This window comes from Hippocampus guttulatus, chromosome 9, assembly GCF_054856545.1.
Source record: "Hippocampus guttulatus isolate MCC_2025c chromosome 9, RoL_Hgut_1.0, whole genome shotgun sequence".
Lineage (NCBI taxonomy): Eukaryota > Metazoa > Chordata > Actinopteri > Syngnathiformes > Syngnathidae > Hippocampus > Hippocampus guttulatus.
Window position 1 is genome coordinate 22,201,532 of NC_141269.1, and position 13,636 is coordinate 22,215,167.

Here is a 13,636-nt window from a genome sequence, read left to right on the forward strand (position 1 = left end):
AGTTATACTTAAAGCAAGAATGGGAAAGAATTCCACCAATAAAGCTGCAACAATTTGTGTCCTCAGTCCCCCTATGTTCATTGAATGTTGTTTCAAAGAAAAGGTAAACATGACCCAGTTCCAGCTGTTTTGGAATGTGTTGTAGACATAAAATTCATTCATGATTAATTGCTCAAAACAATAAAGTTTAGGTTTGAACATTACATATCGTGCCTTTGTAGAGTATTCAATTGAATGTAGGTTGAACGTGATTTGCAAATCATTGTCCCAACCAATGTCCCAACTTGAATGCAATTGGGTTTGTACTCCCCACGAAGCAACATCATATTCCTGATCTTAAACTCAAGAATATTGGTATTTTTGCAACGATTATAGTCAGTCTCATATCAATAGTTTTACATTTGAACGTGGCATTGAATTAGGATTTTAAATGAACTCACTTCTACCATGGTCCACAATGTTGGTCATCTTCAGCTATTGAAAATTCTCTGGTTTTGCTTATTATTAGGCTCTCACTCCTTTTGTGTGACTCGCCTTGTCATTTCTGATAGAATTGATGTAGGTGCAACACAGGAAAGCAGTGATTTGTGATACAAACAAACACTCTCTAGGAGATGGCTTGTGGCAACAAAGCCTACATCTTAAATGTGCCATAAACTGCTTCCATTAGAAGCTGCAATTATGTTTCAAATCTAACAGAGATTATGTTTTATGTGCAGGCAGGTCACGATGGCACAAATAATAGCCTGGTTGTAACTTGCTCAGTTACGTTAACCGCTAAATAGACGTGTGCGTTATACTGTGTGTGTGCACGCGCGTGTGTGTGTGGGGGGGGGGGGGGGGGTGTGAAGCGACTGTGTTCGTTTGCCCTTTGCCTGCCGGGAATGTGGTGGGCGTGACCAAGCAAGGATCGGTTGGAGCAGTATTGCTGATATGTTTTGACAGGCACATTGCATGCCCAACAGGAAGAGATGTATTGCAATTTGAACGTCTGACAGACCACACGCTCACAATTTTGTCCAGTCTCGTCTCGTCAACGAGAACCCACATGACGTCATTTGGTAATCAAAGAGCTACCTGAGCTCGTCATCGTCTCGTTATCGTCAGGAAAAATGCAGCGTTCACGAAATAAATTCGTCATCGTTGACGAAAACAACACGGCAGCCAACATCATAGGGCCAGCAAAATGCTCTGAAACCAAGTCCACGTTTTTGAAGAAAAGATAAATAAAGATAATTGTTTGCCTTTGCTTCTTTGCAGATTGTTGTGAGAAAAGCAAATTAAATTTAATTTGGTCAGTTACGTTTTGGTCGATGAAAAAGAATAAGTTTATCACAGAGAGAGTTACAGAGGTCCTACACTTGTAAATAAGCACATTTAACGGTTATCAATCAAAAATCGAACATCATTTGTCATTTGACATTACGTATTTTAATGTCATTTTATACTGGATACAGATTTCATTGGAATCTGTGGCAATAGAATCATCTTCTAAAAATATGCAACATACATTTCAAGCATGGCTCCATAACGTATACCCTGCTGGGTCATTCAAAAAAAAAAGAAAGAAAAGGCCCGACACACTACTTGGGTAAATTTTGGACAAAAAATGTGTTGTTATGACACAAAACAACCCGGAAAGTTGTATCAAATTGACCAAAGTAGCAGGTCGGTCCAATTTTTCACCAACATCGGGTTATCTATGACCCAGCAGCTTTAAGGATGTAAATAAAATGTTATGAAAAAACAATTACTGTATTTTCCGGACTATAAATCTCAGTTTTTTTCATAGTTTACTCTGGAGCGATTTATGTGTGAAATTATTAACACATTATTGTATCATTTCACGTGTTGTTTTCACATTAAACCGCAAGAAGGCGCTCTCGGACTGTGTTGATGATTTCAACATTGGCGGTAACTTAAAATAATACTACCGGTACTGAATAAAAACAATTGAGAAGGGCTGAAGAAAAATGGAACCGAAGAAAAAAATCATATTCTGCAGATTACAAGATGCAAGGAGCGAAATACGCAGGTAAACGAGCAGCAGAAAGAAAGCTTGGACCACCCAGTCAACATTTAGAAAGGCAGGCATAATTGGAACTGCAACTGACGATGTTATGTCAACGATATTTGGTAAACCGAAATTGTAACATTTGAACGGGACCAGGAACAGATCAAACCATCTTCATCCTGGACTGCTACCCATACCAAGAACAGTGGTCCAAAATAAAAACACTAACCCAGTGTCTCACCGTGGAAGAAATAAAAATATACATACGCAAGCAATAATTGCCAGTGGCATGCATAAAAGAGTGGATTGAGATTCGTGAATCTTGAAGCTTAAGGTGACATGTTTTTATCTACAGAATTTTTGAGAAAGAGATCACGAAAGTGACATAAGGAAAGGAAGTGTGAAGAAAAACAGGTGACTTACCCGACTTGCGCTTGGAGCCATAGTCCCTGAAGGGATAGCAGCACAAAAGCGACATGGTTAGTGATCGGAGATGCCACTTGGTCAACAACAATCTCTGCTTTCACTTGTTTCTAACAGCCCGTAAACACAAATATTGGTCACTAAGTTGCCATGAAGTCTCCAGCATGTGTTCAGGGAAAAGACTGGGTAATGATGGGAGGGAGGGTTGACTTTCGCCACCCGCCCGGACCCTTCGCAACGTACGCAGTCATGTGACATCAAAGGGCTCCATCAACTTCTTCCTCTCTTTCTTCTACTGTTGCTGAGTCAAAGAAGACAACCTTTCCCCACATTTGAAACCAGCAGGATCCGTTTAAACTGCCTTGCTTAATGGTTGCTAATGGGATTACAGCACATGGATAAACTACAGGCGCAAATGTGTGGCTTTTGCTTGCTTTGCTTTGCTCTTGCTTCGTCAACGGCAACTTTTGGACTCAGGCTGCATAATTGAGTTAAGGGATGGAGGAAGCGAGGTTCTATTTATAGAAGCAAAGACCCAGCAATCTGTCCATTGTCACTCCCCATTTACTGGGAGTACATTTCCTCTATCCCCCAGAGACCAATCAAAACCATCATCTCACCTCCAATGAAGCCATGACACCCCACCGCAGTACAGCTGGATTTGTGAAACTGGATATATACTGTATATACTGTATGTATGTATGTATATATATATATATATATATATATATATATATAATGTTTTATGAATGTGCGTATAAAGTTTTTTACTGTCTCTAAAACATCCCCGTTCACATCAATTGATTGGCTGCAAATGTAGGAGAAAGTGATAAAATTCTCAATGGTGAATTAGCGTAGACGTCAAAGGAGGACAAAGTCTTCATACTGTAGCGACAGGACATTAGAAATCACGTGTAAAAGACCACACCTGCATTTATTTTCAATTCACGGCGCTAACAGCTGTATTTCTCTGACTGCCTGTGTGACTGTCTACAAATTACAGATTTAGATATGTCACCCATATACTGTATATGTGGCACAAATCATCTTCCATCAAAAAACAGATTAGGTTTCTCATTCGAATTGCTGTAGTAGTTAGTAGTGGTAGACCAGTACTTGCTGCGGCTTAAAATGTGATCTGTCATTATGGAGACGTTTCTTGACATAAATATTCACAAACAATCAATGAAAATATCCAATATAGAATGGCAGAATTAAATGTCTTCTTCGTCAAATATTACTGCAGAATATCATTGTAGAATGTTTTTGTGGGGAGCCAATCCTCGTATTCCATGGTAAACAGATACTGGATGGAGGTTTCTCAACATTTTTGGAAGAATTTTTCTGGTTTTAAAACAAAAAATGCATCTAAATGGGTGTCAGTTAGATGTGGATTTTCGCTATTCGTGGGCCAGCATGGTCCCTATCCCTACAAATAGAAGAGTCCACTGTCGATCATAATATACTGTTGAATAGTTTGGAATCTTTGGTTGGATTCAATGAAACAGTCCTTGAGTGATTCAGGTTTTATTTGGAGGGAAGGAGTTATTTCAGCGGCCCGGTAGTCCAGTGGTTAGCACGTCGGCTTCACAGTGCAGAGGTACCGGGTTCGATTCCAGCTCTGGCCTCCCTGTGTGGAGTTTGCATGTTCTCCCCGGCCCTGCGTGGGTTTTCTCCGGGTGCTCCGGTTTCCTCCCACATTCCAAAAACATGCATGGCAGGCTGATTGGACGCTCTAAATTGTCCCTCGGTGTGAGTGTGGGCATGGATGGTTGTTCGTCTCTGTGTGCCCTGCAATTGGCTGGCAACTGATTCAGGGTGTCCCCCCGCCTACTGCCCGAAGACGGCTGGGATAGGCTCCAGCACCCCCCGCGACCCTAGTGAGGATCAAGCGGTTCAGAAAATGGATGGATGGATGGAGTTATTTCATGGTTATTGCAAGTTTTGGATCTGATCGAATGGCTATGACATTTGGGGTCCATCAAGGGTCAGTTCTTGGTCCACTTTTGTTCAGCCATCATATTCTACTCTAGGACATATGATACACAGTTATTCTAGAAGTGTCATTACAGAAACTCAAAATATTGAAATTGATTATTACCAATGCTGTTTATTTTGGACAGTGGCGGACCCTCAGGGCCAGCAAGGCCTTCTCTGCTGGCCTAAACATTCATACAACAACATAAATTTAATTCATGTCATTTTATTTTCATAAATATGAAAACACAATTATTCTCTGTATTTTTACGTCATAATATTTCCACTTAGTCGAGTGGCTTTCAATGTTATTTTAAATAACTCGATAAATAACTTATTTATTATGGTAGAGTTTTTAACCAATCATATTTCAGCTAGCTTGTGTTGCCAGGTAAAAATAACCGAGCCCAACTCCTGCGCTAACGAGCCTGTCCCAGAAAGGATAAGGGTTTGTCCGTCATTTTCAGACGAGCAATTATGAACGGTACCTGTGGCGCACAGCCTCTGAGAAACGCTGCAAATTGTACTGCTGGGAATGCCTATTGCTTGAAACGGACCGATTTAGTGTTTGGAGCCACACTGGATTTAATTGTTTATGGTATGGTTAATGGTATTCACACGGCAAGATTTGGTCCGGTCCTATGCCGGGGCTGCCCCAGTAGAGCGTTCACACGTGCAAATTAGCTCCGGCGTAGCCCCGGAAAACAGCTTACACCGGACCAAATTTTTTGATCCACCTCAGGGAGGTGGTTTAAAAATTTGCTCCGGAGCAAATGCTCGTTTGCGAAGCAACACCGATGTAAATTTGCACGTGTGAACGCAACTGGGTTAAATTTCCTCCAGAGCAAATGCTTGTGAAGAGTTTACGTACGGCGAGAATGCGTTGCTTTCGTGCTCTGTCGGACTTCCGTCATGTGTTTGTTTAATAACGACACAAGACTTGGCTGGTAACATCTTTCCTTTTGTAGGAGACTGGACTGTCTCGGAGTTGTTTGTGTAGTTTCTTCCTTTGTTGTATGTTCACAACCCCCCACCCCCATATAATTTATTTTGTGATTTCCTCTCTTGATTTTCTGTTTGGCGCATTACGTGTTTGCTTTTCTGAGTGTCATTGAAGTCATCGTTGATTTACGTTTTCGGGGGCGGTCACTCTCGAGCAGCAGGCACGGAGACCGAGAAGGAGAAGGACGTGCCTGTCCAGTAGTCGCTTGAGTTGTGTATACGTTTTAAAAAGAACCAACACGACAGCTCATTTGTTTTCTGTCGTTTTGCTCCGCTGCAGAAACTGCCATGTGAACGCAAGTGGGGCTGCACCGACGCTGTGCCGGTGCTGACACGCTCAGCGGCTTTGTACGTGTGAACGCTGGACACAATTTGCTGCGGTGTAAAATATATCGCAACAAAATACATTGGTGCAGCGCCGCAGCAAATGTGTGCCGTGTGAACACCCCTGTAGTCACTTTCGTGCACTAAAGTTCGTTCAATCTCAGCTGTTCAACATCGTCAGTTATTTGCTGTTGTATAGCCGATTCTCAAAATGCAAATGATCTGTTTACTTTATTTTCAAAGAATAGTTCGTTTTGTTATTGTTTGGTTGGTGTCTTATATGAAACTGCGACATTGCGCAATTTATTGGACAGACTTTAAGATCACACAGCGTAATTTGGGTGGCATTTTATTTAGTATTTTTAAATCATCTTTTTATTTTTGACAATATCTATAAATTTAGTTTCCTGCTCTTAATTGTGAATGCATACTTGATGGTTTTAAATGCTCCTGAAATTAAGTGCTGCTTGACGAGCCTATACTGTATTGTGTTAATGTATGTGATGTCACTGAAGGCCTAAGGTTGAAATGCCCGCCACTGATTTTGGACTATTCCTGCTCTGGCTGGCTCAATCGCCATCTGTCTTCATCCATCACCCTATGATCTGATGCATCTGTCCAGCAGAAGAATAAACCCTTTATCGTGACCTCTCCTCCCAGCCCTGTGCGCTTGCAACAAGAATATGCTTCATTGTCAGAAAAGTGGGACAAATAGAGATCAGGACGTGACTCCTTGCCTCACCCCATCCATCTCAAGCCACAGTAGACATGTGACCTCAAACAGAAGGGTAAGAGACAGTATTCGAGTAAAGTGCAACAACCTATAATGTAAGCGCATTACACTGCAAAGAAAGAGTTTGCATGTAAATTTGACTGTGAAGGTCTTTTACATAAAATAGTGACATTTTATTTTTTGGACTATTACACCGCTGCTGTTGTGTTGTGGTTCAATCTCCTGACTTCTGTGCTTGGCAGAGGGGCTTCGGTACCCACCCAGTGACACCAAGTGACAGTGAACGGTTGGCTGTCTCAAAAAGTGCCCTCTGATTGATTGACTGGTGACCAATCCAGAGCATTGAGCACCCTCCACCTGAAGTCAGCAAGGATAGCCTCCAGATCCTCATACAGCATATCGGAAATTGATGGATGTATTCTAACTACAGATTAGTAAATTATGGTTTTTTGAATGGTCATTTAGTCATGTTGTTCATATGGTTTGCATTTTAGACTATTCATCGTATTTATGAGGCATTTTATATTTTACTTCATGTTATTGACTGGATTATTATAATATTACAATGTGCTATAATGCATTATAGCTGCAACTAACAGTCATTTCATTAATCGTTTAATCTGTAAATTAATCAATGAATCACCTTAAGAAAAAAAAAGTTTTAATTTCCATCCTCTCATTCAAAAACAGGACAGGTTGACAGATTGAAGGTGCAGAAAATGCACACACAAATTATTTTTTAATTGGTTTACTCCATACCTTGGCAGAAAATGGGCAAAAACGTTCATCACCAGTAAATGATCACCACCACCACCATCACCAGTAAAAGTAAATGTTTCATTTTGATAGAACACAAAGGAACCTCCCAAGGCATATTTCCTACAGCGAGTCAGCTTCATAAAGAGGCTGTGTTTGCTAATTTTGTTGATTGGTTTTAGTTGACCAAAAAAAAAAGAATGTAAACCACAATGGCTAGGCAAGAAACCACTGGATGATTAACATTTCATTTAATCTAGGCCTAAGGAAGAAAATAAATCGTAAATGGTCTTGATTTTTCCATGGTATGCAAATAGAAGCATCTGCAACACCGGGTGGGAGATAGACTGGAGCAAATTTACAGTAAAGCTGTGAGCGTCATCACGTAAATCACTTCATTTGAGTTCCTTTATTTTAATTGATTTTTGGGGGCAGATTCTGTAGTTCAAAGCACTTCTCAGCCGACGTACACTTCTTACATTGACAAGGCCACAGATAAAGAGGAGCTTGTTCACTGTACACAAAGCAGTCAGTGTTGCCATCTTAGCAATTCAGTGACAGTATTTTGTGACTATTCTGAGCCATATTTGAAAAACATGAGTGAGTTTAAATCTCGTGAACAAACAGACAACATGATCACTTCCACAAAGTTTTGCTCATGACAAGAAACGAGCCAAAGTGATTTACAATGCTGTGTTCAGAGTATACAATGATCAATGGATCCGTCCAAATATTTTGTCCTAGTGACACTGAATCAAGATGGACAGGCATTGTTAAATTAGAACACCCAGATTAAAAGGTTATACTGTATGAAAAAAATCCGAAAATAATTTTGTGGTTTAGTAAAAAAGAATGGAGCATGAGCAGTGGCCATTGAAGCAAACACTTGAATCTGTATCTCAGTATGCATACTGCACCTATTTGATTTTTATCATAAAAATCGCATGCCGCACCACCAAACAAAAAACTTTTTGGTATCGAGTGCAAGAGCATTCAATTGTTCTGCGTGTCACTAAAGGTTGCTGAGATGAATACACCAACAAAGATGTATTATTGAAAGTAGGAAACTGATTTCAGATTAACTAGAATTTGATAATAAGACTTGTTTTGTCAATAACAATGATGAAAAAAAATTCATGCCAAAGAACCTTGATCATGATGATGAAATAGGTCGTATTGTTGACAAATAAAAACAAAACTAAATGTGCTTTACAGAATAAGAATGCTGCTAAAATGTCTTATTTTTGTTGGCCAAAATGAGACATGACGAAATGTTATTACGTTTTTTCATCTTGTTTCACAGTTTTCTCAGCTAAGATCTTGTGTTCCTGTAACATGGCCACAGCATCAACGAAAAAAAAAACCAACCGCCGCAAATCTTAAAAACATGTCAAGGCATCCCATAATGAAATTTGTGTATGTCAAGACAATGGCAATGTTAGTTTCGATTTTGCTGTTGCCAACTAATGAGGCCGTGGTTCAGGCTGGCAACCGGTTCGGGGTGTCCCCCGTCTACTGCCCGAAGACAGCTTGGATAGGCTCCAGCACCCCCCGTGACCCTTCTGAGGATGAAGCGGTTCAGAAAATGGATGGATGGATGGATTCTTTTCTTTTGTTGTTGATGTTTGGGACAACCAGTCTTAAAATAACACCTCCAGGACGTTAGAGTTTGTGTAGTTTCTGTTGAGACTGCTGATTATTTGGTTGAGTCATTGGCGCAATTCAGAACTGGTGGCGTATTTCTGTCAGTTAATGCATGCACTCAATGCATCCCAGGTAACAAACACACACACACCTACACATTATAATTTTTTTTCGAAGCACCTTTTTTATATTTGCTAAACTTGCCTGAATTATTATTTTTTCTGGCATTGTGATGCTATTTTATTCAAATGGTTTGTATGAGTACTTATAACATTCTTGGTTGGTAAAATAAATACAGTATATTGTGTTCCTGGTTGATGTAGAAAGACGAACTTAATATTATCATGTTTTAAAGTTTCATTTCAGTATATGTTTGATTGACCTCAAACGGTATGTTCTCACAACTTGTACACAATGGAACACACAGAAAAAAGAGCCAACTTGAGCTGAATAAAGCCAAGTCCTCATTAACTGATAATGTCGGCAGGAAGGTTCAACTTTGGGAAGGCAACATGATAAGATGTCTTCAGTTTGTTACAGTGTCTCAATTCATGCGAAATCTACCCATTGAAGTAACAAGGTATCCATTGTTTGTACAGAGAGATGTTTTGGCCTCTGAGGGGCGTATCGTGGGCTTGGTTGAGAGGTGTGATATGTAAATGAAGGAGGGAGTGTTTTTCTGATATATACCGTATTTTTCACACTAAAAGACACACTGGATTATGAGGCGCACCTTCAATGAATGGCTATTTTGTAAAATGTTTTCATACATTGGACGCTTCGCATTATAAGGCACAATCTACAATGCCTCCACTAGATGGTGCTACGCTCCTTCCATTCAACTCGAGAGGCATCCGGTCAACTTGAGAGGCGTTCATGACCGCCTCTGAAAAACGTAAATTAACTATTACTGTACTTAAATGAAACTACGAAAATTGAAAATAATGCATCAAAACAGAAAATCAAGCAAGGAAATCACAAAATAAATTCTATATCCCGCCTACAGAATTTATTTTGTGATTTCCTCGCTTGATTTTCTTCGTGGTTTCATTGTTTTTCGGAGGCGGCCATGAACACCTCTCTAGAGGAACGGAAGAGAAGGCACGGAGACGGACAAAGATGTACAGTCCCTGTATTTGTTGAGACTGTGAAAAGCATTAATAAAGTCTGCATTTAAAAAAAATAAAACCACAACCACAGCTCTCCTTTTTCAAACAAATACAGGTGCGTCTTTGTCCGTCTCCGTGCCTTCTTTTCTTCCGGTCAACTCAAGAGGCGTTCATGACCGCCTTCGAAAAAGACATTGGCATTTCCTTGATCGTAGCTCCAACAGTGCGATCAGATGTCAGTTGTAGTTATTTATTCCTTTGTTGTGTATTCACAAATGATGAAATCACAATTTAAATTCTGTAGGGGGGCTATAGAATTTATTTTGTGATATGCTCGCTTGCTTTTCAGTTTTGATGTATTATTTTCAATTAGTTTCATTAAGTTTAGGTTTTTCGTAGGCGGTCTTGAACGCCTCTCGAGTCGAATGAAAGAAGGCACGGAGACAGACAAAGACGTACCTGTATTTGTTGAGACTGTTTTAAAAAATTAAGACCACAGCTCTCCTTTTTTCAGAGCGGCAACAAAAACTTATTTAATAAAGCAGCGACACAGTTCACTGAACCAACAGCAAGTTATAACATTGGTGTCTCCAGGAAGGAGCCATCTTGGAGTCAATGTATTACCGTAATGACCATACACAAGACGCACTGGATTTTAAGGCGCTCAGTGAACTTTTAAGAAAATGGAAGACTTTTTGGTGCGCCCTATAGTGCGGAAAATACGGTAAATTGTAATTTGCATAAACAATCAATAAAAAGGCCGGCAGAAGTTGCAGGGGTCAGGTGTCAGTTGGTAAGCGCATACGGAGTGGCTTCGTAGAAAACTGCGCCTCCTGCCGGCAGAAAAAACAATCTCTTCCTGAGTCTGTTCAACTGTCCGAGTGACCATCTCTGACACTGGTGTTCCGCCTGCCCCATGAACACTCAACTAGCACAATCTTGGCCTTCAATCCCCAGCAAGCAGGCTGGAGACGACCCACAGGCGTCCCCCGCACTCACCGGCTGGACCTGCTTGCTATGGTTGGCTCTATGCGCCATGAAGTGCAAGAGGACTAAAGAAGAAAAAAGATATTGTAGAACATAATTCAAATCAGAGTGTCTTCTGTGTCTGAAATTGATGTGTTGTTGAGTGTATCAGGCAACAATGAGGTTTGGTGAAAGGAAAATGGTTGCTTTTGTTTATATGACAAGTGACTTGTACTATTGAGAGTCATTCATTCATCCATTTTCCGAACTGTTTTATCCTCACTAGGGTTGCAGGGAGTGCTGGAGCCTATCCCAGCTGTCTTTGGGCAGTAGGCGGGGGACGCCCTGAACCGGTTGCCAGCCAATCGCAGGGCACACAGAAACGGACAACGATTCACGCTCACACTCACACCTAGGGACAATTTGAAGTGTTCAATCATCCTGCCATGCATGTTTTTGGAATGGGGAGGAAACAAACTGAGCAAACCCGAATACGCCACTCTACCCCTCTCGGCTTCCTTACACGAGGATGTGACGCTGCCTCGTGTAAGGTTCATTGTGAACAGACGTGTTTGTTGTGATTTACGCAAATCTGACTGTTTTTTTTTCTTATTTCTGCATAATCGTGGGCTAATAAAATAGTTTTGGATTTCGAACAAATCGCTTTTTGAACAGCCTTCTGGAATGGATTATGGCCAAAAACCGAGGTATGACTGTATAGCGAAGATGTCTGTTGTTTTTATCCGTGTCAATTAATACCAAACATGAAGTTTTGGGTGTTCATTTGAAATTTAAATTTTGGTATTGCTGTACATCCGTACAGAAGAAGGAAGGTCAATCAGTCGTTTGAGAATCGTAGTTTAATTTATCACATATGACATAATGACTTATTTTTATCTTGCACTCAACAAACACTCGATATATGTAAAAATTAAAACGATTATTAAACCAAATAAAATCTCAAATTAAAACGAAGCATTTTGGAAAAAAATAAAAACCTAATAAAAAAACAAACTTGCTCAAAAAACTAATTTAATAATAGAAAAAAAAGTCTAAACGAAATAAAATCTAACTGCAATGAAAAATCCAAAATGGTTAAAACCCTGACACACAAACACACGCAATGGCGATTCATGGAGGACACGTGGTTCAGAAAATGGAGGGATGGCTTTTTCAGACGGAGCATTCGCTTTCCGAGCGATTGCAATGGAGTGACGTCAGTTTGGCTCACTGAGGAGTAAGCTGTTGTATTTTTCTGTGCTGGCAGGGGTCGCTCCTGCTCAACACAGACAGAGAGCTGAGAATAGGTGGTCTGCAACTGCAAATCTTGCCCAAGCTGCGAATGGTTTTAAATTGCTTCCTGCCTGATTCTGGACGAGCCCTTTTTGCAGATAATTTGTCATGAAAATTACATTTTATACTACCAAGACTTTAATGGCCTCTTTAATATCCCCGAATGAATGTATTGCTTATTTCTCTTGCTTATCCTCCTATTCAAGGAAGCAACAAAGCAGACACATATCATCATCCAGCGAGAGCAGGCTGTGATATCACCATCACGCTTATACAGCCTGGTTCTTCTAATAACATGTCAAAGTCGCACCAACTCCTGGATGCTGGTCTACCCCAGATTTGTTTGGACTTCAAAACTATATATGCCATAGTAAATAAATACACTGAAAATCAGTGCTAAGAGTAGACTGTCACCACAAGCAAATGAGCAGCATATTTTAAGAATTGATGTCTAACATTTTAAAGTAATGGAAGTGTCAAAATAAGTTAACCACTGTTAATAAAACACTCAAAGGCATAATGTGAAGGTTATGCCCAAGGCAGACATGTCTTAAAGGGGAAGTCAACCCTGAAGAATATGTTCGATGTAGCCCCAGTGTATATGTAGTGTTTTTATCCATCTCAGGGGGCGGCCATTTTGCCAGTTGCTGTCGACTGAAAATGACCTCACAGTTGCTCAGGGCTCAGGTAATGACCAATTATGGCTCAGCTTCAGAAAACAGAAATGTGTGTATCGTAAGATTATTATACCTTAAAACAATTTGGGGGAAACCCAGATGATGATGTCATGTCTTTAGAAGCTCCTGATAGGTTTATTGACAACAGTTAGAGACACAACTTTTGCAGGAATCACAGCTGCAGTTTGTTTTTGATCAATTTCTATCAGATTGCCATTTCCTGACACTGATGTTTTTGCCCACCCTCCAATGGAAAACCGCTCCAGCTATATAGTGCGAGAAGGAGAGGAGGCCGGGGACTAGTGAGTGTGAGAGCCACTGTCCAGGATGAAACATCCAAGCTCCATGAATACATCAAGGAGAAGGCTCCAATGGATGACGTACTCAGAGAATGTCTCAGACAATGGGGAGGTGCTGGAAGAGGGACCATCATGGGAGGACAAGCCCCTACACGGGATGTACCACCGGACCATAACTGAAGTGGCCGATCTCAAGAAGTCCTATCAGTGGCTAGAGAGGGCTGGCCTGAAGGACAGCACAGAGGCACTCATCCTGGCTGCTCAGGAGCAGGCCCTGAGCACCAGAGCCATTGATGCCCAGATATCCACACCAGACAAGACCCAAGGTGTAGGTTGTGCAAAGAGGCACCTGAGACGATCCAACACATAACTGCAAGGTGTAAGATGCTGGCAGGGAAAGCCTACATGGAACGACATAA

The 13,636-nt window shown here is 40.8% G+C and overlaps 1 protein-coding gene across 4 annotated transcripts in view; it reads right to left on the reverse strand.

Annotated features, from left to right (window-relative positions):
- LOC147200757 (SH3 and PX domain-containing protein 2A-like) overlaps positions 1–13,636 on the reverse strand; it is a 121,332-nt gene that overhangs the window by 41,244 nt on the left and 66,452 nt on the right. For all 4 annotated transcript variants that reach the window (XM_086119241.1, XM_086119240.1, XM_086119239.1 and 1 more), the window contains exon 6: positions 2,438–2,463. In XM_086119241.1, the coding sequence (XP_085975367.1) occupies positions 2,438–2,463 (26 nt within the window). The remainder of the gene's footprint in view (positions 1–2,437; positions 2,464–13,636) is intronic.